At 36.2% G+C, this 26,682-nt stretch overlaps 1 protein-coding gene across 3 annotated transcripts in view; it reads right to left on the reverse strand.

Annotated features, from left to right (window-relative positions):
- Positions 1-3,177: 3,177 nt before the first annotated feature.
- The window catches only part of LOC145977703 (uncharacterized), a 64,280-nt gene continuing 40,775 nt past the window's right edge, over positions 3,178-26,682 (reverse strand). For all 3 annotated transcript variants that reach the window (XM_083109927.1, XM_083109928.1, XM_083109926.1), the window contains 4 exons: positions 25,846-26,014; positions 18,277-18,438; positions 11,143-11,256; positions 3,178-7,420 (listed from right to left, as the gene is read on the reverse strand). In XM_083109927.1, coding sequence (XP_082966053.1) covers positions 7,204-7,420; positions 11,143-11,256; positions 18,277-18,438; positions 25,846-26,014 — 662 coding nt within the window. In that variant the 3' untranslated portion in view covers positions 3,178-7,203. The remainder of the gene's footprint in view (positions 7,421-11,142; positions 11,257-18,276; positions 18,439-25,845; positions 26,015-26,682) is intronic.

Genomic DNA, 26,682 nt, shown 5'->3' on the forward strand with positions numbered 1-26,682 from the left:
TAAATAGAATGCAATACACTTAGAAGCACATTCAAATTAAGATATACAGGGTGTTCATCAAGTCCCGGTACCATTACAAAAGAACATAGCATTGTAATGGTACCGGAACTTTATGAACACTCTATATATATATATATGGTGTTTTAACATGATAATACCCAAATTTTAAGTGTTAAATTACCCTTAGTATTCAAAAGTTGTACCAGAAATAACTTGAGTTCAAGCCAAATTTACTGTTCAACTTAACTACTTAATTGCTTGGAATGATGAATGTTTTTCTTAGCTAGGCTTTACAATGTAAGCTGATATTTGTTTCTTAAAAATCTACATTATATCTTTAAAAATTCCGTAAGTATTCACCTTCTAGACTATCAGCATATTCACTAAAAAAAGTAACATTTTTCACTAATATTGCATGGATACAAGTGCAAAAAACCTGCAGAAACTTATGTGCACAAGATTACATTTATGACTTACACATATCAAGAAAAATATAACCACTTTCTCATATTCAAGGCCACTGCTTGCTTCTATGGCATCGCTTAAAACGAGTATGGTTAGACATGCAAGAGTTTAAAATCATGAATTCCATAGACATGAATACAACTGGGCAATGTATTACTTTCATAATAGACACACACTTATATGAGGGTCATTCATTTAATACCTGGATTGAATTTTATACGCCAAAATGGCATATCAAAGCAGTCGCTGAACATTGCAGGGGGATATGGCAACATCTGAGGATGTTGCTTCCGAGTTTGAGTGTTTTAAGTCCACTTTATGCACAGTAAGGCTAATCAGGACTGGACCTACGGTTTAAAGATTGATCCGAACCACTGTGCCATGTGCCTCCACCGGGTATCGAACCCGACACCCCTTGATTACAAGGCCTGAGGATGTTGCAACTGAGGTGGTAATTGTGTCGAGTGTGACATTAGAAGTGATAGTTTGAAGGTGGTGAATGCCCTCTTATTATGTAGCAAGATGGAGAAATTAAAGGAACAGTGAATTTGTGTTCGTTTGTTGTTTAATCCTTGCAAGTTGGTCACCAAAACCCACAAACATTGCAACAAGTGTTTAGCAAGAATCCCATGAGTTGTGTGACAACATACGAATGTTATGTTTGCGTCACGGTCAGTCAAATATCCATGTCCTGGATTAGTCGGAATGAGAGGAAAATTGAAGAAAACAAGGTGCTGGTCAGAGCAAATTGTTGAATGACAGTTCAAGAAATTGCAGAGGATACACCTTTCCGTAGGCTCATGTCACCAGATTTTAAGGGAAGATCTTGGAATGCAGCATGTGTCAGAGAAAAAAAAATGGTGCCTTGCTGGATTCACCACCACAATGTATTGATGCTGCTGACTGACTTCTGGGCACAGAAGTATTCAAGTGGTGCCCCACCCTCCTTATTTGCCTGACCTTGCCCCTTTTCCCTAAACTGAACAACACATTCAAGGGCTGAAGATTCCATGACATTGAGAACATTAAATGTAACAGATACTGAGGGACATTCCGAAAGAGCACCACCATCTTCTACAGGTGGCAGCAACATTGGACTAAGTGTATTGCAGGGGAAATGGACTACTTCGAGGATGAAACTATCAACTAACAGATAGATCCTTCCCATTATTTTTCAAACACTGTGTTCAGGAATTAAATGAACAAGCCTCGTATGCTTATTGAAAAATTCACGCTCACATTTCTAGTATTAGTACCTCCAATACTTCAAGTACGGAATTGCTGGTACTATTTTTTGTTAGTGTTGTTTATCAGATGTACATACTCTTAGATTGTACTAGATTTTAGCATTTTGGAAATTTGAATGTAAAGTCAATATACCTTATACCCTTCATGATGAAAAAATAATTTGTTATTTTTATTATTACAGTACAATCAGCATACATGAGACACCACTACTTGTGTTGATGATTCATTAAAAGTCTGAAAACATGAATGAAATATTCATGACACAATCAGTTTTAGTGTTTTTTTTGTTTGCTGTTTCCATTTTAGTAAAAATAAATATATATTATTCAATGAGGATGGAACATTTTCAATACCGGGAGTTGGAAGTTAGTACCAGACAACCCTAATAAGAAGTGGAGGTAATAACTTGAATCATAAGTCTTAAAAACAATCTCAAATATATGCTGCTAATTTCACTTTACACAATGCACAACAATTACATGTACAATCTATACATTTAAAGGAACCAAATGTGAAATAGGGATAAATAGAATTGAACTATCATAAGATAACATATACACTAAACTATCATAAAATGCAAAATAATTATAACAATATTTATAAAAAATATTCAGTGTAACATTTGACTGATAAGAAATCTAAAGACAAACAATTTATATTACAAACAAGATGAAACCACAACACCTGCCTTGTTTTGTCCACCAACTTATAAGACCATTCTCAGTCCTTAACAGGACAAAACAAAGTATGTATTGTGATTTTATCTCATTTTTAATGTGTTGACAACACATGGTGTAAAATACAAACTTTCTTTTTTAAAAAAAAAGACAACTTATAGTCTTATGTAATCTATAATCTGCAAAATACAATGCATTTTCATTAATCTATGCCCTTTACTAATGTCCTAATGACCTTTTTTTTTACTTTGCTGATGTATTACGTACTACACAAACACTATTTTACAGGATGCATTTTCACATCATTAAATTCAGGTTAGTGTAAGTAAAGTGCAGTAAATGTTTTATGTGCACTAGATATTACACCTTAAAAACTTGGCACATTGGTAGGATTTATTTTGTATGTTTTTGAAGGTCTACAACTTGCTAAGTGTGATTCCTGTTCAAAGTTGTCACAGAAATAAATTTCATGCCAACTGTATGAATATAACATGCCTGTCTGTTTCATTAATTTATTAATTTTTTTTTTTTTTTGCTGTTATTAAGCTAACCACAATGAAAATATCAATGGGACAAAAGAACATGACTGGGATTTGAACCCAGAACTACCAGTTTCAAAACATTACATGTTTTGCAATATTATAACCTCTACATGACTTCTAGAAACTATAAGAAACAATGCTTAAGCGAGGTTCATATGTTACGTATTCGTTAAGTCATTTTGAAATTATTCCTAGATCCCTACTATGCAGAACTTTAAGATGTTCTCTCTCTCTCTTGCCCAACCCCCAACCCCCATTTCCCACACACCCTCTACTTACCTTAAAAACATTTACTGGGTCGGTATTCAGTTAGTGTGCAATGTGTTGACAAACTTGACCAGGAAAGGAATGAATCCAATGCTTTTTTAAAGTTTTACCAAGTCATATTATTTTAAATGTAATGAACTAATTGCACAGTCTTGACAAAGCTAAGTATCCGACATTATTATCTAAACAAGATTTTAAGAGCCACACTGGCTCAGTTGGTAGGGCATTTGACTGCCGTTCGGGATACCTGGGTTCGATTACTGAGATAGGTGATCAGACGAATTTTTCAGTCAATATTCCTACATAAATGGCTCTGGAATCCACCCAGTCCTAGGAGGTACACAACAATGGCAAGAGCAAGGTGCTGATCACACCACCTCCATTGTGACCAAGACTGTGAAGTGTGATTCCTATACGCTTCTAAATTAGTTAAAGATGCATTTCTAAATGTGAAAGGGGGAATGGTTAAGTATCCCATGTTTATTAGTTTAAATTGTCTACCATGTGCTATCAATTCAAGAGATAATTGTAAAAATTGTAGGCTTGGATCTTTGTCTTAAAACAAACAATTTCTCCAGTTAAGTGGTATTTTAAATAAGCTATTTTCTTTAAATGATACAATAAAATAAAACAGCATACTACGGCTAGGTGATTTTAGATATATAGCTAGCATTTAAACATATACAAGCAGTAAAATGTTTTCTAATAAACATTGTACTGTATAAAATACAGCACAAGATGGAATTTGCATGAACTGTGGTTGAAAGTTGAACTGAGAACAATGCATGCTCACAAAACTATATGTTTACCTTGATAATATCTGGCCAATTCTGAACAAGAGCTTTTTGACAACTCAGCACTCTTGGAAAATTAACTATAATAGGTTCAAAAGCTTGGAATAGTCTCCGGGAATGTCCTTGGCAATGATTGAGTCATTTGTTACCAAGAAAACACCAATGTATACTTTCACTGCTATTTCATACATCATTGCCAGTTTTTTTGGAGAGGGGGGGGAGGAGGATTTTCCCATCCTGACAACTCAAGTCATATGCCTTTACCCTGAAGCAAAATATCCCAAACAAATTTAAGCCACCACAAGAACAAAAACAACTAGGTTCACGACACATACACAGCTACATTACACACATTTATATGCAGCGTAATCAAATGGTTGCACCTTTAATACACTGCTAAGTTTAGTTTCTAGCATGAGATAATACTCGTTACAATATAATTTCACTGATTTACAAAGGATTTAAAATGTGAACACTTTGTCACAAAATGTTTCTGATGTCATTAGACTTACTACTATAAAATTCAAAAACATTTTACAAGCTCATTACTTATCTTCGTTGAACATATTTCAAGTCATCTTTCAAGCATGGATGTCCAAGAAGGAATAGGGGAGGTCAAAACCTCTTTGGAAAGTGAATGCCAAGTGACAATTACATATTTTATGTATCTAAACTTATTTAAAAAATGATACTCTCGCTTTAAATATTAATTTTACAATTTTCAGCAGACTGAGGTGAAAAAAATGAAAACGGTTTCAGGTAATTATTAGCACTTTCTTTTTGAAAACCAGGATTTTTTCCACCTGTCCAAGTGACTTCAGCACCCACATTCCAAAAAAGAACCCATAACACTAGAGATTAGCCGTGGTATACAGTCTGGCACCAAAAGGAAGGTGGGAAAATTGAGAAATAAACTTTCAGATAAGTTTGTTTTATTGTTTATAAATTATTAATTTATTACCGAAGATTTGTTATCTATAAAGCTAGTAAACCCTAGAATTCCTGGGTAGGGGGAGGCTCCTTCAGCTCAAGGTTACTATTTTTTTCCTAGAAATGTGAATTACGTGGGCACTTACAACCTGGGAAAAATTGTAATTGTTCTTAACGACATCCTCCACACAAAAAAAATCATATTTCTCTTGTCAGCTCTAGGCTATTTTCTCGTATGTAACTTATATGTTTCTCTCTTAAGGTTGGTGAAAGCATATTAGAACATCATGTTATGGTTACATTATTGTAGAAAGTATTAACACTTAATAAAATAGTATCACTTTTACTTTCAATGCCTGTTCATAATGTAAGTGCATTCTGATATTTAAAAAACCACTTTGCACCATAAATGAACATTATAAAGAAACATTAAAGTGTAAACAGCAAGCCAAAGATCTCTTCAAAGAACATTGTACAATGAAAAATATGTGAATCAATCAGGCCCCCTCCCCCTTCAGAAACTACATTGCAGATACTAGCATGGGAGAGCTAGGGTTAAAATAGTGATGGAAGTCAATGTGCTGGGCACTTGCCACCAAACAGAACAAGATATCATCACTTGAACAAGGAGAATGGAATTATGAAAAACATAATAAGTGCCTAGAAAACAAATAACGAACTTGTAAATTGTTAGCATAAAAATTTCTTGAAATAATAATTGGCACGTTCATTGAACTGGAATTGAGAATTAAAGTTTCACTGCATTCATATAGTTAACCTATGATAACTTAGAATATGCTTTACCTTGTTTATGAAAACTCAATCTATAATATTATATTCTTCCTAGAAATAAAGCAGGTAAAAAGAAAATGCATGAACAAATAAAACGGTGTATTCCAGAAAATATAAATTATGGCCAGAAGCAAAAATAAAAGTTGAGATTAATATATAAATATAACGCTCAAGAATTCTGCATTTTACTTTGCTTCAAAAATGCAACAAAATTAAGTGCTTTTAATATTCTTAGAAAGCATACTTATAAAAATTAGGACTGAGTTAAACACTACATATGGAAAAATTGGATATTGGATCAAGGATTTGAGATCTGAATATCAGATCCAAGGTTTCAGATTGGAATATCCAAACTAAGATTGAGATCCAGGATCAGGGACTGGGAAATTAGATCCAGGATCAGAGATTGGGAAATCAGATGCAAAATCAGAAACTGGAAAATCAGATCCATGATCAGAGATAGGGAAATCAGATCCAGGATCAGAGATTGGGAAATCAAATCCACGATCAGAGATTGGGAAATCATATTGCAGAATCAGAAACTGGAAAATCAGATTTATATTCTTCTTGACATTTGGTCTTTCATTTTATTCTAACAATTTTGCTTGTTCAAGCATTTTCTGCCGTTCCGCAGAGCAAAAATGTCGAAAGCCAAGTTTTTGATCGACCAGAGATTGGGAAATCAGATCCAAGATCAGAAATTGGGAAATCAGATCCAGAATCAGAGCATGAGAAATCAAAGCCAGGATCAGAGAATGGGAAATCAGGTCCAGGATATTGGGAAATCAGATCCAGGATTACAGATTGGGAAATCAGATTAAGTAATCAGTGCCAGGCTCAGAGAATGGGAGATCAGAGCCAGGATCAGAGAATGGAAAATCAGAGCCAGGATCAGAAATTGGGAAATAAGATCTAGGGTCAGAGTGATTAGAGATTGGAACATCAGGTTCAGGTACTGGATTCAGAGTCAAGTTTTGGTTATCAGATCTAGGATCAGAGACTCGCAAATCAGACCCAAGATTCAAGAAAAAGCGATTTATTACAATTGAAATTATGATGAAAATAAATGTAGGAATATTATAGTACAAAACACACTCATAGCCTGGCATAATGTAGTAATGTAATAATATTGATAAAAGGATACTTACTACATAAAGTAATAGCAGACTACTTAAAAACATAATTACAAGCAATTTTATTACCATATTTTGGATCTTAAAATTTTTAATACATGCTACACAAAAGTAGCATAATTATCTAGTTTGTTAAGCTACCCATGTCTAATGACAAACTTTTCTATTGTTTCTGGCCATAAAGCATTCAAATTAAAAATATGAATTTCTGGAACATTCTGTACATTGGTTAAAATCTTGCTACAGATGTATTTAGTAAAAAAAAAACCCTCTTTGGTTAAGAAAAGACTAGATAATATTCATAAGAAAAGCACACTGTAGGAACAGAAAAGCTCACAGATGCCTCTGTATTTAATTATTTTCCTCGAGTGTCCCTGTCGCTTCTGTTTAACTGAGAATATATACTTCCTCTCGCCAAACCTTTAGCAGGCCCCTTCCTCAGATCTTTGTTTGGGCCTCGGGCAATGTATGTTCGTTCTTCCCTCAGGGAACTATCTGGTCCCTTTGCTAGGCTTTCCTTGCGAACACGTCTCAGCTCGGGATCTGGCCCGTTCCAAACAACATAATCCACCCTGAAAAAAACATACATTTTCTTTAAAAAGAGCAGGACTTGTTAAAAAATTATTTACATTAAACAGTCAATGTCATACCACCTAAGGTTTTACACAATACTTTCACTGTTTCAATCTTCATCAGATACTAGATCAGGTGAGCTGGCCAGTTTATATTTTATATATTGTAACCATGGCTGAGCCGATATGACTTTGAACCGATACTGATACTTGAAAATTGTTAACAATTAAAATTTGTTCAAAATATTTATTAATATTAGCATATGAGTATCCCACGCTACTTAACAGTTGGGCTGAAAAGTTCGTAGGCTGACTCATAGATGGCGTTACTAGAATTAAATCCATGTGATTTACTTAGTACTAACCTTCAAAAGATACGTGTATAAATAAATCACAGCTGCCGGATAATTAGTTCTTGAGATATAGCATTGTGAGTGAAGCAGCTTTTGTTATTGTGACAAAATGGATAAAAACAGAATTTCGTGTGTTAATAAAGCATTGCTTTTTGGCGAAAAAAAATACTGTTGAAGCCAAGGCTTGGCTTGATAAACATTATTCGGACTCTGCATCAGGAAAATCAACCGTTGAGAAGTGGTTTGCTAAATTTAAACGAGGCGAAATGAGCATCGAAGACGATGCACGCAGTGGACGCCCCAAAGAGGCTGTTACCGACGAAAACATCAAAAAAGTCCACAAAATAATTTTAAATGATCGTAAAGTGAAGTTGATCGAGATAGCTGAGATTATTACATAGCGTTGTTGGAGCGTTTAAAGGATGAAATCACGAAAAAACGGCCCCATTTGAAGAAGAAAAAAGTGCTGTTTCATCAAGACAATGCACCGTGTCACAAATCAATGAAAACGATGGCAAAATTATATGAATTAGACTACGAATTGCTTCCCCATCCACCATATTCTCCAGATCTGGCCTCCAGTGACTTTTTCCTGTTTGCAGACCTTAAAAGAATGCTCGCTGGAAAGAAATTTAGCACTGATGAAGAGGTAATCGCCGAAACTGAGGCCTATTTTGAGGCTAAAGAGAAATCATACTATAAAAATGGCATCGAAAAATTGTATGACCGCTATAATCGTTGTATCGCCCTCGAAGGCAACTATATTGAATAATAAAATCGAATTTTGTCAAAAAAATATTTTTTACTATGTTATCCTACGAACTTTTCAGCCCAACTGTTATAAGCATTGATTTATCCGAGTTTTACTTTAAAATATTAAAAAATTAGATCAGACTGTAATTATGTTATCACAAAATATATTTTAATTTACATAACATTGGTGCAAAATGAATGAAAACTGTGAGTAACTCCCAGGAAAGTAGTATGCTGTTGCACAGCATTTCTGTGGATGACAAAATGAAGAAAATCCATCGGCCAATACCAGTACATGAGCATTGGCATCGACTCAGCCCTAATTGTAACAATATACTTCGAGAAAGCACATTTTCTCTCTCTTCTACGATGAACTTTTTGCTCATTTTGCTGAGGCTGGTAATCAAACTTAACACTGTGAATTCACATCGCGGTTGCCTGACTTTTCCAGGTCATATTAGAATAAATTTCCAGACAATTCTGTGATGTTTTAACATGCTAATAACTAGGGCCATACATTAATGTCGTATAGAAGATCAAGATTTCGGTACAAAAACTGAGAACATTTTGGAATCAAAAGTGGTATATAAAAATGGCATCTTGATATTCATGTTAAATACAACCCTAAATTTGTTTTAAAAACTACACTTATTATAAAAAATAAAGATTTTTTTTCCTTTTAATAGCACATTTATGTAATTATCAGAGTATTAAGTTTATTCCTGTGTAAAGGAGTTCATTTTTGCTTGTCAAATATTTACAGCATAATTAATAAATTTTTTGTGATATGGATAAGTCACAGGATAATTCAGACTTCAGAAAGCATTGCATCAGTAAATAAACTCTAAATTTCATATTTAAGAGTTTATATCACATTTTGCTGTTCATGTTGCATAATTTCGCGACAAAAGATGGGAAGAAAATGCACCTCACACCTTTCAAAAAATATGAAAAATGCACATTACAGTGTGTTATTTCACATTTTGTGTTCCTATTAAAAACAAAATTTGAATGAGACCTAAAGTGAGCCTATCTCCGTCTCTAATAATAACAAAGGTTTAAGGGCTGACTCAGAGCTCAGTTGATAAAACAATGGCAGGTATGCCAGAGCCCTGGGTTTGAGTCCTAGTCGTGCTTACACTTTTCGCATAAATTTCTATCTACAAGCCTTAACTGTTGAATTACAGTTGCTACTTTATAGAGTAAGAAAGTTTACATAACACTGTTCACAATATAGGGAAAAAAACAACAAAAAAACATTTTTGCATTGAATATCTCTCATCAATAAAACTGGTTCAACAAAAGAGCAGAATTTACTTTTATTCTCAAATCACTGACTTTTCCAGTAACTTTCAGCTGTACCTCGATTTTCCTAATTCTTCCAGATTTTCCCAGTCAGTGGGATCCCTACACATGTAAAACAAAAGATAGAGAGGGCTCCAATGCTGTCTTGTTCACACAGAGAGAAGATATTTGCTCTTGCATCTAGACAAACAACAACACAAAGTGGTCAGAAACTATTTTACTTCTACTAGACTGAATTTTAAAGGGAAGCCCTTTTTTATTTTTCAACACGGATATGGAATAAGTAACAACAGTGTTGATAATTATCTTCCACCAACAAGATTACATGGTTTTGACTTCCCTTTCTCAGTCCATATCCCCTTTTTTAAAACATTTTCTTTTCTGGTTCCTTTATTGACTTAGTCTTTCAGCCTACATTACTTCCCCCCCCCCCTCCTAAAATAAATATCTTCTTTGGTCCCTTTATTGACAAGATATCAAATATTTTGTATCACTGTTTTTCCCTGAACAAAATGTTCAACAATTGTCTATTCCGTGCAGTTTAGAGGAAAGAAATTACAAGTATCTTTTACCTTACCTTCCCTCCATGAGTGTTGGGAGTAAATTGCAGAGATTGTTGCAACAATGGGATCTGGGCTTATGCAGCAACAAAGGCATTATAAGCAGCATGCCTGTTGGGTTGAAAATGTACTTATCTGCTAGATTTAGACTTTTATTGTGAACATTTTTTGAATAGTTTTAACTTAACTGTGGGAGTGTGACGACAGTATTGAGTGTTAGTGAAATGGCGAAGCCAGGTACAAGTAGCAGCAAGCTATAGAATGTGGTAAGCTGTTGCAAGGAAGATTTTATCGAAATGCATGGTAAGATTATTTGCTGTATTTTACCTTCAACAAAAGGAAATGAAACAGGACTACAGTTCATTTTTACACTGCACTAAAAATATTATTTTAAGTGAAAGCACGATATATACCATTCATATATAAAAAGGGATACATTAATACGAAATTTAATGTATCTCTTTTTTGAATGGTATATATTGTGCTTTCATTTAAAATAGTATTTTTAGTGAGTGCAAACAAACTATAGTCCCTTTCCCCCCTTTTTTTTGCAATAATTTTCCCTTTTCTTGTCCTTTTCAAAGGAAAATTTTTCCCTTTAAAATCCGGTCTCTAATGATTACATTATGTAACTATTACTCACTACAATCTAAGTTTAACAATTATCCTTTCAAGCGTAGAAATTAAGGTTGCACAACTTTGTTACTGGTATTTTATTATGTACAAGAAGTGGGGGGAGAAAAACACTTACAATAATAGATCATCATTAGGCCCTTTGTGGTTTTCAGGGTCAGGTCCAGAAACTTTGAGAAGGTATGGTGATTTGTATTCTTTATCTTCAGTTGTACTTGTTCCACGGGATATCCTACAAAATTAAAGGGAAAAAAAATATTTATTGCTTTTTCGCAACTAAATCTTATTCTCAACATTTTCTTATAGTTTCTTATTATTATAATTACAACAAATCTTTTATATGTTTTCATGGTTTCAGTGTTGAAAGCTATGGAAGTGAAGGTGTCTGTATCAAGGCAGATGCAACACAAATGCAGGCAATTTCTATATACTGAGTCTAGCATTGAATACTGATATACTGTAAAATAGAGGACTGCATTGGACCACTTTCGCTCGCTCAAACTTGATCAAATCTCCCACTCTTGAGCGTGATTCGCTCGAATATATAGAATATCAAATATCGTTTCAATGTGACAATAATCGTACAAATACAGGGTAAGTCAAAATGATGGACCCGATTACAGAAATTTATTCTGTGAAATCTAATAAACATATGTTATTGTGAGACATGCGCTTCGAAAGGTTAACTTTCAAAGTTTAGTTTCCACGCAGTGTTTCCACTTTCTACCGCTAGGAGTCAGCAGCGAGCAGGAAAATGGCGTTGACTGGCGAACAGAGATCTTTCTGTGTGCTTGACTATCATGTGAACAAGTCTGTGATTAGTGTGCAACGGCATTCCTGTACCAAATATTGGAGAGAACCACCTACGGGGAAGGCCATTCGTAAGTGGTGTGAACATTTCAGAGATTCGGGCTGCATCTGTAAACAAAAATTGACTGGCCGTCTATCGACTGGGGAAGAGACAGTGAAACGAGTGCGCACGTGTTTCGTGTGGAGTCCACAGAAGTCCACCTACCAGGCAGCGAGAGAACTTCAACTTCCACAGAAAACTGTCTCGCGGGTTCTGCGGAAACATTTACAAATGAAACCCTACCACTTGCAACTAGTTCAAGCCTTAAAAGACACTGATTATGCTTTGCACGTGTCCTTCTGTGCTGATTTCCTCGCATTAATAGAAACGGATGGGTTCTCTGAGAAGTTAATTTACAGTGATGAAGCAACTTTTCACCTTTCAGGGAAAGTGAATAGACACAACGTAAGGATTTGGGGAACTGCTAACGCCCATGAATTTTTGGAACACAAACGCGATTCTCCCAAAGTGAATGCCTTCTGTGCCATTTCCCATGAAAAGATTTATGGGCCCTTTTTCTTCCATGAACGTACTGTGACAGGACTTGTTTTCCTTGATATGCTGCAACTATGGCTCCTTCCACAGCTTGCAGAGGATAGCGCAGATTTCATTCTCCAATTGGATGGTGCCCCTGCACATTACCATAGCAGCGTTCGGGACCATCTCAATGGGGCATTGGAACAACGTTGGATAGGCCGTGCATCTCCGGAGGATCGACCTCTCCTTCATTGGCCACCTCGTTCCCCCGACTTGCCCCCATGTGATTTCTTCATGTGTGGGTTTTGTCAAGAATCATGTTTACGTACCACCACTTCCAACAACATTGGATGACCTGCGTGTCCGCATTACAGCAGCCATTGCTGATATTGACCGCAACATGCTACACAAGGTTTGGCAGGAGATAAACTATCGGCTTGATGTGTGCCGTGTTACGCGAGGTGCTCACATAGAACACTTGTGATTTGTTTGAAAAAAACTTTGACAGTTTACCTTAGCACATGTTTCACAATAACATTTGTTTATTATATTTCACAGAATAAATGTCTAAAATCGGTTCCATCATTTTGACTTACCCTGTATATATGTAAAATTTGTGCTGGTAGTTTCAGCTCATAATCATATATTCAATTTCACATATTTTTATGTATCTGACTAAATTACATTTTAACATGGAGATGATAAATGTTCACTTTAGTTTCAATTTCACTGCATCTTTCACTTCACGAAGCATATTTGAAGGCCTGCTACCACAGGTAAATTACAGTTGTACGTGAACTACTGGGCTTCGAGCGTATACCGATCATTTGCCTGTTCGACTGTTATTTGCTTGCTCAAGCGAAGAAACAGTCCGTTCCGTAAGCCATCTAGCATCCATGCGAACTATTAGACAATCAAGCAAAAAGCTTTGATACAGCATTCTACTGCAAAGTAATGTCTTTCATATAACCAAAAATGCATTTATCCAAATTGAAATCATCTGAAATGATTCTTAGTAAATTTTAAAACTAAACAAAAACATTTCCCCACACTTATAATCAATATTTAATAGTGTACAAAAGGGACTACATGTTATACAAAATTGCACATGTTATGTACACTGTAACTCTATTGATAAATAGTATTTTACTGTGTATTGCATCATATTCACCATTAACTTTTTAATGTACAGTATGTTTAACTCTTTCGCTGCGGAATTCTCTGGCACACAATATCCCTTGGCTGCGTAATTAAATTAGAAAAAATATTTTTTTATAAACAAATAATTTTCACAATTACATTGAGTTATATATGAGAGAGAACTTACAAAATTCGTTCCTTGCACTGGAAAACCATTCTGTAGTCCCTGGTGGTATGATATTTTGAAAAATTTTGAAATTTTGAAAAAAAAATTTTTAGAAAGAATAATTTTAAAAAATTACATTGCAAAATATGTTATAGAGAAATTACAAAAGTCATTCCTTGCACTGGCAAACCATTCTGTAGTCCCTGAGGGTATGGTATTTCTCAAAACATGGGATGACACAGAGTGGTGGAGCGGCGTGGAAATTCGTAAGTAGTATCAAGATACTGGGTGGCGAAAACTTCAGTTTGTTCTGCTGTGTGTTCAAATACTGAGCGGGGGAAATATTTGATAAAACAAGAAAATGGTGTGCTAAATACAGTACTGTCACCAAGTAACTTAGCACTTGCCTGTGTCGAACTTCCCGCACCTAGATCAATGCTGCTTTGCACTCTGCTCCATGATGTTACGGACGATGGTACAAATTCTTCATCAGACACTACACAATCACTGTCACCACTTGAAGTCTCATAAAAACTGTCGCTATTATCGTCACAACTTAATTCACCTTCTGATTCAACAGTTGAGTAACATCATTATCAGACAAGTGTTGACGACTTGACGAAGCCATGTTGTTTACATTCGAACATGCATTTGAAACTGACATGTCAGAGCACTCAACGCTCGTATTCTAAATGGAGGCGTAATTAGCGACATCATACGGATATAAAAAAATCTACAAGTTCAAATAGTTCCAAATAGTATCAACACATGTCTGAAGGCTACTAAAAGCGACGTACTGCTGAAATGCGACACTTGCAGCGAGTGGAAGTATGAACTCGCAATAATGCGACTTCCGCAGAGCAAGGCACCTGGCGTGCTGTGCATAAATGCGACGAGCGCAGCGAAAGAGTTAATACAATCAATTCTGCATTATTTGACATTTCATTTATCCATTATCCACCAGATTCAGAAAAATGAGTGTTCACTGCATTCAACATTTTGTTGCCTTCAATATTTTTTCAGTCCTGCACCATGGCCATGCGGTTTAAGGAGTCTCACAGGTTCCAGTCCCCTGGGGGAGGCATAACAACTTTTCTCCTGAAATTTTGGCCTGTGTATGAAACTGGTGGTCACCCACCATCGTGAGGAAACTGGAGCTATGAATCAGTAGCATAACCTGGTCATAGAAAACCTACAACGACTGGGGGTTTATTGTGCTGAGCAACAGGGCACTCCGTAACCGGTTGGATGATGAGTAGAATCAGTTGGGAGTGAGGCCCGCAGCTGGTAGGTAGACCCACGCCCTCAATGGGCTGTTGTGCCTCGAGTTTTACATATTTTTTCAATATCTTTAATTTTGTTATCCTTGATATTTCACTATTTCCAGTATTTCAGTGCATTGTTTGTTGGTATACAGCAACTACAAAAATGAATTATTTTCCTGTAGTTTACGGTTATTACAAGCATAAGAAAACAGTTTTTCTTTGTGACGTTTCACAGGAAAATAATTCTATAATGCAAGCAATGCGTACATACAAGAAAAACTACAAAAATGAAGTATCTTAAACTTTATAGCGGGAATGCCTAAGTTCATAATTGTTTCATATTATATTGCATGATATGAAGAAGACATTCATGAATTATCAGTACTTGTAATAAAAAAACATGTGCCGTTTATGCTCCTACATCATAAATAAAATATATTTCAAAGCACAAAGCATACAACATTATCCAGTGTCAAATACAGGGTGTCCCACGAACGGCGCAACTGGAAATTAAGAGTGCATTACTTTGTAACCAAAACCTGTACATACATAAGTCATACACCAAATGTTAGCCCTGTCCAAGTAGATATTTTTAAACATAGAAACAACAAACGGGGTGCAGTATTGTTCATGCAGTGTTGCCAAATGTAAGTGAAAGTGTAAATTTATTTTTCCACAAAGCATGGAAAATTGCATGTCAAACATTCGTACGGAAATTTGGACGTCAATTTCCACCTTGGGTAGGTGGACTATTTCGTCATCTATAGTTCAGAGAAGAAAACCGATCGTTTTCGCGTATAGCCAATCCTGAAATGCCTCGTAATGGCGTACCGGTCCAAATGGGTGTTTTAAACAAATTATGAGGTACAGTGGCAACACTGTTGATGTTTGAAGGCAACAAAAGGTGTGTTTAGTGATGGTCTATGACATGGAAATACTGGAAACAAGAAAAAAAGAAAATGAAAATTATGGTGAAAAAAGTGTTACTTACCTACTCCTGGCAACCATGCAATGCGATAAGAGCGCCCACCGAACGAGAACAAAAGAATCAGTTCGTTGTGTACTCAGAACTGTTTGAGCCGTGCATTTCGCATTGTTCGTAGGGGAAGATTAGAATTGTTCTGTGAAATGAAGTACTCTTTGGAAGAGAGGGTGTTCATTGTGGAACATTATTTTTGTTCAAAATCGTACGCTAGTGTAAAAACTGTGTTTCGCGAGAAATATCCGAATAACAGTGTTCCAGAAAATTCGACGATATATCGACTTGTTTCCAGATTTCGTGAAACAGGATCAGTTAATGACAAACCCTACCACAGACAACCACCAGTTTTGACACAAGGTGTGCTGCAGGATGTGGAGCAGAGAATATCACAATCTCCCAGAAAATCTGTTCGTAAACTTGCTGCACAGTCAGGTGTATCAAAAACAACAACTCACCGAGCGTTAAAACAATTGCACCTATGTGCATATAAGGTACAGGCTGTGCAAGAACTGAAGGAAGCAGACAAAGGTGCACGTGTAAGATACTGCCAGTGGTTTAGAAATTTTATTAGAGACAATGGTGTGAATATTTTGGATAAGGTTTTTTTCACGGATGAAGCATGGTTCCACTTAAATGGATATGTCAACAGTCAAAATTCTCGACACTGGTCAAGTAACAATCCCCATTTGTTACATGAACAATCACTTCATCCACAAAAGATCGGTGTGTGGTGCGCGATTTCGCGGAGAAAAATAATCGGTCCATTCTTTTTCAACACAACAGTTGACGGAATAGTTTATCGTGAACTTATCACACAGTTTATTTCTCTGTTGGAACGTGATTGTTGGTTTCAACAAGACTACGCAACATGTCACACGTCTAATGAAACTTTAGACATGTTGGCAGAGTTTTTTGCCGATCACATTATAAGCAAAAACTTATGGCCCAGTCGCTCCCCGGATCTAACGTCTCCAGATTTTTTTCTGTGGGGTTATTTGAAACAAACAGTTTACATTAATAACCCAAGAACACTTGATGATCTAAAAACAAACATTTGCACAGCCATTAACAATATAAACCAATCAACCTTGCATAAAGTTGCTTCCAACATGATAAAACGTATTGATGAATGCCTCAGGAAAAATGGTTGTCATTTTCAACATCTTTTGTAAAGCTCCACTGCCTGTTACGCGCATTGCATGGTTGCCAGGAGTAGGTAAGTAACACTTTTTTGACCATAATTGTCATTTTCTTTTTTTCCTGTTTCCAGTATTTCCATGTCATAGACCATCACTAAAAACACCTTTTGTTGCCTTCAAACATCAACAGTGTTGCCACTGTACCTCATAATTTTTTTAAAACACCCATTTCGACCGGTACGCCTTTACGAGGCATTTCAGGATTGGCTATACGCGAAAACGATCGGTTTTCTTCTCTGAACTATAGATGGCGAAATAATCCACCTACCCAAGGTGGAAATTGACGTCCAAATTTCCGTACGAATGTTTGACATGCAATTTTCCATGCTTTGTGGAAAAATAAATTTACACTTTCACTTACATTTGGCAACACTGCATGAACAACACTGCACCCCGTTTGTTGTTTCTATGTTTATAAATATCTACTTGGACAGGGCTAACATTTGGTGTATGACTTATGTATGTACAGGTTTCGGTTACAAAGTAACGCCACTCTTAATTCCCAGTTGCGCCGTTCGTGGGACACCCTGTAGAATTAATATGTTGATCGTTTCTGAATATTAAGTTTTGAATCCCGGCTTGAGCATGGATGTTCTTTATGAGTGTCCCTTTATCAGTTTCATATCATCACTCATCCTCTTCCTTGCAATTAGCCAAAACTGACAGAAAAGCGACAAAAATAAACTGAATCAATCAATCTTTTCAAGCAGCTGCCAATCGTCTTCACAATAATAGGCAAGACTGAAATTTTAGTTTCTCAATGGGAAATAGATTAAAAATAAGAAAAAAAAGGTGTCCCTCTGAGAAACATTCGCCCATCTGCTCTTGCTACAAGAAGGTAGTAATGAAAAACACCAATAATTTTAATGGAAACTATATGCATCCAGTGAAACCTCGATTTTACATTTTTCAGGGGAATCAGGCTGAACAAAATTAAAATGAAGGAAAATGTAAAATCTAGGAAGATTACTATATTGGGACTATCAAGATTGAATGCATAATGCGGGAAAATAAAAAACATATGGGAACATAAAATCGGTGTTCCACTACATTTAATATCAATTTCATTTGCAGATTTTGAAACTTTTGTCAAAAAAACTTAAATTTAAAATTCATGAACATCATAATCCACATGGCTACCTCAAATGGCATGGTTGGATCAATAATACTTACTTTGGCACATCCTTCTTCCCCTTGAATCGTCTGATTTGGGGCTTGTCCCCCTTCTCTAGAGTTGATTTCCTGCTTACAGTGATTTTGTGTGTTGGCGATGCACTCACAGACGAAGGACCCTCTGCTGTGAGCTGTGTTGCTGGACGAGCTTCTTGTATTTGACTGTAGGGTAGAAACAAGTATAACTTTAAGAAAAATAAAGTAATCAATCACAGAACATGCACTTGTTTGCACAAAAGCTATACAAGAAGTCACTGAAATTAAATGTCGCACCTATAGTCGTTTTCACGTTCTGAAGACACAATGGGCTCTTATGGACAATGCTTTTCTTATGAGAAAATACGAGCGTGCTGTTGTGAAATTTCTGGATTTACAAATTTAGCTTAAGTAAAATCGGTACCTGCAGTTTTGCAGGAAATTTTGTAGAGAATACGATGGTGAACACAAAAAACTGGTAACTTGCTTACATATTTTTAGATAAATAAAAATGCACATTTTCTGTGAAAACAAAATTTTTACATTGTTTTCATTTCTAACGTTGAAACATGCCGTAAAATTGAAGCATTCATTATGAAAAAAATTGACACTGTTTTTTAATTGTCATAGGTGATGGTGGTGCTCAGAATTTATCAATACTTGAAAGCATGTTTGCATTAAAAAATATTCAAATAAAGTGTGTGGAGATTTTTTATATTCGTGCAGTAGAAAATGTCGTCGCTGGCCATTTTTTGTTCTGTAATTCCAAGTAAAAACTTCCAGCGACAAAGTTGTGGAGAAAATAATGAAATTATTTTTTATAACCACTCAAAGGTTCCCAGAAATATTACTTCCATGCATTTGGAGTTTCTTTTTAACCCGAACCACGTGCGAAGTAAGGAGACGTCTGGCCATCTTGAGCTGGCTCACCGCAGCATTCCGGCTAATCACCACCAAGTTTTCGAGTTGTTATTTTATTTCCATTCAATAAAAATATTAACTTCATGCAGTTTGTTATAATAGAATTGAAATTACTTAAATTTAATAATTGACAATTATTTCCAATGCTGCTGTTGTGAGCAACATTTGTGCTGTCGCAAATACACTTTGTTTTTGTTTACATTACTGTCGACATTAATACTGAAATGAAGATCACCTTTCAGTTTCCAACGTACACATAAATTCATAGACACCATATTAACCTTTGAAAGGCTTTCCAACACGTGACAAAATATGGGGCTTCAAGATAGAAATATGACATGCCTTGCTTGAGTCATTGACGTCTTATCAGTTCAAGTGGGCCATAACTCATTTGTTTGTTTGGGTTGCATCTTGAATTTAACCCATGTGCCAGGTTCCCCTTACTTGAGTGAGAGATCTGCTTTGGTCTGTTTAGACATTTTTCCTCTCTCAAAAAAGTGTTTTAGTTGTGTGAGCGCTCAGTGATTTTTACTTTTTTAAGTGATATCTGAAGTGTCATATTCGTGCATTACACTCGCGCATGTAGTGATCGCAATGGATTATAGTAAAAAGGGTAACTGTAACGTTTGCAGTATAATATTAATATTAATAATTACATATAATTATCATTATATATACAACATATGTAACATCGTCATTGTGAAAGAAGGTCATCATTTCCCGGCGACATGAGCTAGCGCTGTATTGGCAACACTGTGCGGTTTCTCCATAAGCGCCGTTGTGTCTTCTGAACGTGAAAACGACTTTAGATATCACATTTGGGGCATTAAAGGTAAAGTTTCCCATGTGTATAGCATTGAACATAAAGAGAGCCTTACAATCATTATTAACAAATTATGGATGGATCGATACGAAATTTGTCCTGATGCCGATACATGTAGATGTAGACTATCAATGTATCAGTAAAATGGCTGAATGTAACCCATCTGTTATTTCTATAAATAGCTTGTAATTAAGAGCAAAGTTCTGCCATTTGTTATAGCACAATAAATTTTCAAATATGCTGTATCTTGATTGATTGATTGATTTGGTGTTTTAAGTCAACTTTATGCACAGTTCAAAGTTCAAAGTGGGATCTGAACCACAATGTGCCTCCACCGGGTATCGAACCTGGGACCCCTTGACTGTGCTATCGGGGAGGCCCTACGCTGTATCTTTTCAAAGGCAGAACGTATTGGACTCGCTTCGTCACATACATACATTAAGAAGGTTAATGAATCACTCGTGTTCTTGAAGGAACACTGACTGTTATGTCTGACTGGTAGTATATAATTTATCAGTATTGCTAAAATGTATATTGGCAATGACAAAAATTTCTTATCAGCCCATCCCTATGACCAATATAATACACTCCGTGGCAAAAAAGAATCACCCCCTAGTGATAAAATCTAATATTTTCTTCCAACCAGTATGTTTTTTTTTGTAATTACACTATGTGGAAGAAAGTCATTGGACACCCCTGACAACTCTGAAACAAACTCCTCATGGAAAAGAGAGTACAGACGGGTATATATACGGCAGCAGGAGGCTTCTCAGATCATTCGCTGATAAAATGACAGACAGGAAAGAGCTCAGCATGTTTGAAAGAGGGATCATAGTAGGCTGCTCCATAGCTGATGCCCGACAGGTCGCTAAATCAACTGTAGCCGTTGTCGTCAAGAAGTGGAAGGAAAAGGACACTGCAGCAATGCACCACGAAGTGGAAGACCAATGAAATTGGACGACCGGGACAGGAGAGTGCTGAAGAGGAAGATTCGGAAAAACAGGGCCCGTCCGATGCATGTTATTGCAGAAGAGTTTCAAAGTGCGACCAATTTGACTGTTTCGACCAAGACACTTCGCAAGGAGGCCCATGCACTCTGTTATCATGGTAAAGTTGCTGCCCACAAACCCCTTGATAACAAAAAACAATAAACGGCAGAGACTACGCTGGTGTAAAGAGCAGAGAAACTGGATGGTGGAGCAATGGCAGAAGGTCCTATGGAGCGATGAATCACGCTTCACACTGTTTCGATCAGATGGGAGAGTATGGGTATTACCCAGAGAATGTCTGTTACCCAAGTGTGTAGTGCCCACAGTGAAATATGGTGGTAGCGGTATCATGTTCTGGGGTTGTTTCAGCTGGCATGGCGTGGGTCCACTGGTACCGGTGTATGGCCACATGACGTCTGCCTCCTACTGAGATATTGTCGACAACTCCATGCTTCCCACGTTGTGGCATTTCTATGGAAATGAAGAATGTGTGTTCCAGGACGATAATGCGACTTGTCATATTTCCAGGGCTACCATGGAGTGGTATGCAGAAATAATGTCACCCGACTGGATTAGCCTGCTCAGAGCCCTGACCTCAACACTATCGAACATCTATGGAACAAACTGGAGCGCCGACTGAGGTTGCGATCGCCTCGCCCTTCTACACTTCCAGGGTTGGTGACTGTACTGTAGGAGGAATGGTGGAATAACCCACTCGGTGTACTACACGACCTTGTGGCCAGTTTACCATGACGAGAGGCTGCCGTTATCGCTGCCAAAGGTGGACCGACCTCCTATTGATTGCAAGAAAACTGATGGTATCCGCTGACATGTGGTCAAAGACTTTCTTCCACATAGCGTATTTTGACAATTGTACATACTGTACGAAATTTTAACATTTTCTGATATTTTACTTACTCTAACAATGAAGGTGAAAATGAAGAAATCAACAAAGAAAGCCGTTAGTTGATTAAATTGTTAAGCTTTATGGCCTTTATTGCCTTCTACTATTGTTTAGTTACCTTTGTCTGGTCTGATGTATAGTTCAATTGTTACATTTGTTTAGGGATTGGTTTCATAACCTCGCTGAAAGGTTACTTGATCAGAAGTCTTCGTTCTTGCTCACACAAACTACAGTAAATCGAAATGGGTAGAAAGCAGGATGTTAAAGATCTTAGTGCAAGAAAGCAAGGGAGGATACTTCAAATGTTAGAGGATAATGTGTCCAAGAAAGAAATTGCACGAAGACTTTATTCATCCAAAAACTGTCACAAATGTTGTTCGGCGGAATACAGAGACTGGAAGTACAGACCGTAGAAAAGGCAGTGGAAGGAAACTAGTTCCAACACCCACGGATGATAGAAAATTGAAACGTCTAGCAAAAGCTTACAAGCTTTCTCGTAGACTGTCTACCGGCCGATTAGCTGATATTTGGAGCGGTGAAATCGGGATAAAGGCAACAGAACGAACAATGAGAAGAAGATGTGCAGAGATGAAACTGAAGAAGAAAACTCTGAAGAAGAAACCACATCTAACACAGCAACACAAGCACGAACATTATTTTGGCCACCCAATTCACCGGACATGAACCCAATAGAAAAGCTATGGCACATAATGACAATGCGTCTCCTGAACAAGAACTTATGTAATCGACAGGAGCTCATTGAGGCACTTGTTAATATCTGGTACCGAGAAATTGACTCTGAAACATGTTTCTGTTTAGTTGCTAGCATGCCTCGTCGACTTGAAGCATTACGAAAAGCAAAAGGTAGACATACGAAATACTGACTTTGGGCAAAGAGGTGAAATCGTACATTATTGTACTGCAATTAGGTTTGGTGACACTATATTTGTTTCTCTTATGTATAGGTTAAATTGCATTTACTGTATTTCTTGAAAAATGTAATACTCTACATTTGCAATAAAAAATATACATAACAAAAATGTAATATACTCTACATTTGCAACAAAAAATATACATAACAAAGAATTAACGTAATTTGGGTCACAATAGTAATAATAATAATGTGCAAAAATGTAGGAAAATGTAAGAACTCCCTCCTTCATCTACATAGTCTGTACTTTAAAACACACTAACTGTTGTAAATATAACATTGTTGAAATAAATCCACAAATGAAGAAATACTGCTTCAAAGAAAATGTTTACACTTTATTACTAGGGGGCAATTATTTTTTGTTGTGGAGTGTATTTACCATACGTGAAATTTTTCATATTTTGGAAAACTGAGAGATACGGTAGTAAATAAATAATGAGAAACTTACATACTCACTTTTCTGTGGAACTGTTCTTTAGTTATTTGTTCTGTTCTACTCATTTAGATGGCCACTGCCAACCAGGATGGTCATCGAAATTAACAGAACAAAACTAAAAAACAGTTTCATGGAAAAAGATACATTCAGATGAAAATTTAAGCTTTTTGAGAATTAAAAAAATATATAGTGGGTGATTTGTTTAACCTGAATCATTTGAATATCTTGAAAAAAATCATCCTACAAAAAAATGTTCCAAATAAAAAGTTGATAGTTTGGAGGGGGAAGTTTAGTGGTGCAACAAAAGAACACCTCCTCCCCCTCTTGTAGGTGGGGCAGAGGGCAACTTTGAAATTTCAAATAGAAACCCCTATTTTTTATTACAGATTCGGATTTTACGGAAAAAAATACATAAGTTTTGTCTGAAACATTTTTTTCGATTCGTGATAGATGGCACTATAATCGACAAATTTTCATTTCTTGAATGTTTACACTTTAAAACCAATGTATTTCATTTCGCAATTCATTTAAATTCAAAAAATAAAACATTCTCGTGCATCAACTTTGTACTAATTCTTGACAAATCTTTTGAGATTTCATTAAGCTGGTAATTCACCTATTTACAACATTTAAAGTTAGATCCGATATTTGTTTAATTTTTTTTATTGTTGTGTCAAAGATGCTTAACAAAGCTACAACAGAAAAATAAAATAATAAAAAAATAAAACAATGTCAAGAAATAGTTCCTTTTTAGACTATTCCTGTTAAATCATTGTTTTTTAGATCACAAGAATGCTCCAAGCGATTAATTTGACTAAGCTGTTGATACTTTTTAATATCAATGGATGTATTAACTGTAGAAGAGAAAATTGAAATGGTTCTCGTGTATGGAGAATCTGGCAGGAATCTCCGCCAAGCTGTAGTTGTTTATGCTCAGAGTTTTCCAGACAGGGTGCATTTTTTCGCTTCGTTTCAACGTACAGTCAATCAATTTACTACTGAAGGAAGTGTTAAACCTAAACAAAGGACCCGTCAAAGAACAGTTACTGGAGAAGAAAATGAAATGAATGTGTTAGCTGCTGTGGCCCATGATCCTCATGTCAGCTTGCGAGAAGTAGCTCGAAATTCCGGATTGTCCCAGAGCAGTGTTTTGAAGATTTTACAGTGTCATAAATATCATCCATATCATGTGTCATTGCATCAAGAACTTCATGGCGATGATTTTCAAAATCGAGTGACGTTTTGACAGTGTGCACGTGAACAAATACAAATAAACCCAAATTTCTTTCGTCTGGTATTGTTCTCTGATGAGTCATCTTTTACAAACCACGGAATGGTCAATCGGCATAATATGCATTACTGGAGTGTCGAAAATCCGCACTGGCTGCATCAGCGTCCATGGACTGTAAACGTGTGGTGTGGAATTATTGATGACAAACTCATCGGTCCCTACTTCATTGATGGAAATTTGAATGGTCAACAGTATCGCGACATTCTTCAAAATGAACTGCCAATATTACTTGAAGATCTTAACCTGGAACTGAGACAGAACATGTGGTTTCAGCAGGATGGATGTCCAGCACACTATTCGAGAGCAGCACATGAAGTACTCGACCGTGACTTCAATGGCCGATGGATCGGCAGAGCTGGTCCTGTAAATTGGCCTGCCAGATCACCAGATCTTACTTCACCAGATTTCTTTTTGTGGGGCTACCTAAAAGATAAAGTGTATCGAGAATTGCCAACTACTCGTGAAAATATGATAGAGCGAATCCAAAATGCTTGTGCCATAATTGAACCAGAGGTACTTTTGAGTTGTGTACATTCATTCGAAGCGTGGATCAATAAATGTATTGAAGTTGAAGGTCACCATTTTGAACACTTAATGAAATTGAGAAGTGAATGTAGTTTACTAACCATCGAGATATCTAGAGCTAAGAATTGTCGAGTAATTTTGTATTTTATTTGTTTTACAACAATTTCAAGTCCTGGAACAAAAATGTTTTATTTTTTGAATTTAAATGAATTGCGAAATGAAATACATTGGTTTTAAAGTGTGAACATTCAAGAAATTAAAATTTGTCGATTATAGCCCTATCTATCACGAATCGAAAAAAATGTTTCAGACAAAACTTATGAATTTTTCTCCGTAAAATCCGAATCTGTAATAAAAAATAGGGATTTCTATTTGAAATTTCAAAGTTGCCCCCCACCCCACCTACAAGAGGGGGAGGGGGTGTTCTTTTGTTGCACAACTAAACTTCCCCCTCCAAACTATCAACTTTTTATTTGGAACATTTTTTTGTAGGATGATTTTTTTTCAAGATATTCAAATGATTCAGGTTAAAAAAATCACCCAGTATATAATGCTTTCAATACAATTAAATATCGAATAACACCTTGAAAATTCAGTTAGGTACAAACAACCAGAAATGCATTAGGGTGATGATAGTGCATCATGATTAATCTCTCTACTGAATATGCGAACTGTTCTAGATCATTTAACACATGAAACACGGACCACTATTCTAACTCCTTGGATTAATTACATTGATGAATGATGATTAGATGAAACAGAAGAATACTAACCTATCTTTTACACCTTCCAATGCATCTTCACCCTTAGGTTTCGATTCCTCCTGAACTATTGTTTGCAAAATATGGGCTGCTCTTTCTTCATCAAAATCCACACTGTCCAGGGCTATGGTCACAACACGTTCCGGAATGTCCTTGTATTTTTCTTCCAATCTTTGTTTCACTGGAAAGGAACAAATATGTTCATTCATCTATTGAAAATGAAAAAAGCTTAACTGCATATTGCGTCAACAATAGCGCTGGGCTGATACCAACCAATACCAGTGGTGATGGTATCAAAATATATAGGTTCAAATTTAACTGCCAACACTGGGCAATGTTTTCTCCAGAGTCCGGGAATCTCACAGGGTTTGCAAAAATGCCATGCAATAGCAATGAAGCATTTCTTTTTAAAGGAATTTCTTATCAAATACTAAGGTTATGTACAGGATTCTTGTTGGGAAGCCTGATGGTAAGAGACCTGTAGGAAGATGAAGATGGGCGGATAATTTTGAGATGAACCTAAAGGAAATCGGTAGGGATGGAAGAGTAATAGATCTTGCTCAGGATAGGGACAGATGGAAGGCCTGTGTTGCTGCAGCCATGAACCTTCAGGTTTAAGAAGGTTAGAGAGTTAGTTAAGGTTATGTGCAGCACCATATTATTAAAACTGACAGTCAATGTTTACCAAGAAACCATTCAAAACCCATAATTTGATTTCTATATTTTGAAATGCAAAAGAAATAGAGATCCATTATCTTAATTACGCTGTTAGATATTGGGAGTTATTTTAAAACATTGTAAGTTGAATTAAGAAAATTCACAACATCATAACTACAGGGTCTGGCAACA

The sequence above is a fragment of the Lepisma saccharinum genome, chromosome 23 (genome assembly GCF_977018435.1).
Source record: "Lepisma saccharinum chromosome 23, izLepSacc3.1, whole genome shotgun sequence".
In the NCBI taxonomy this organism is placed as follows: domain Eukaryota; kingdom Metazoa; phylum Arthropoda; class Insecta; order Zygentoma; family Lepismatidae; genus Lepisma; species Lepisma saccharinum.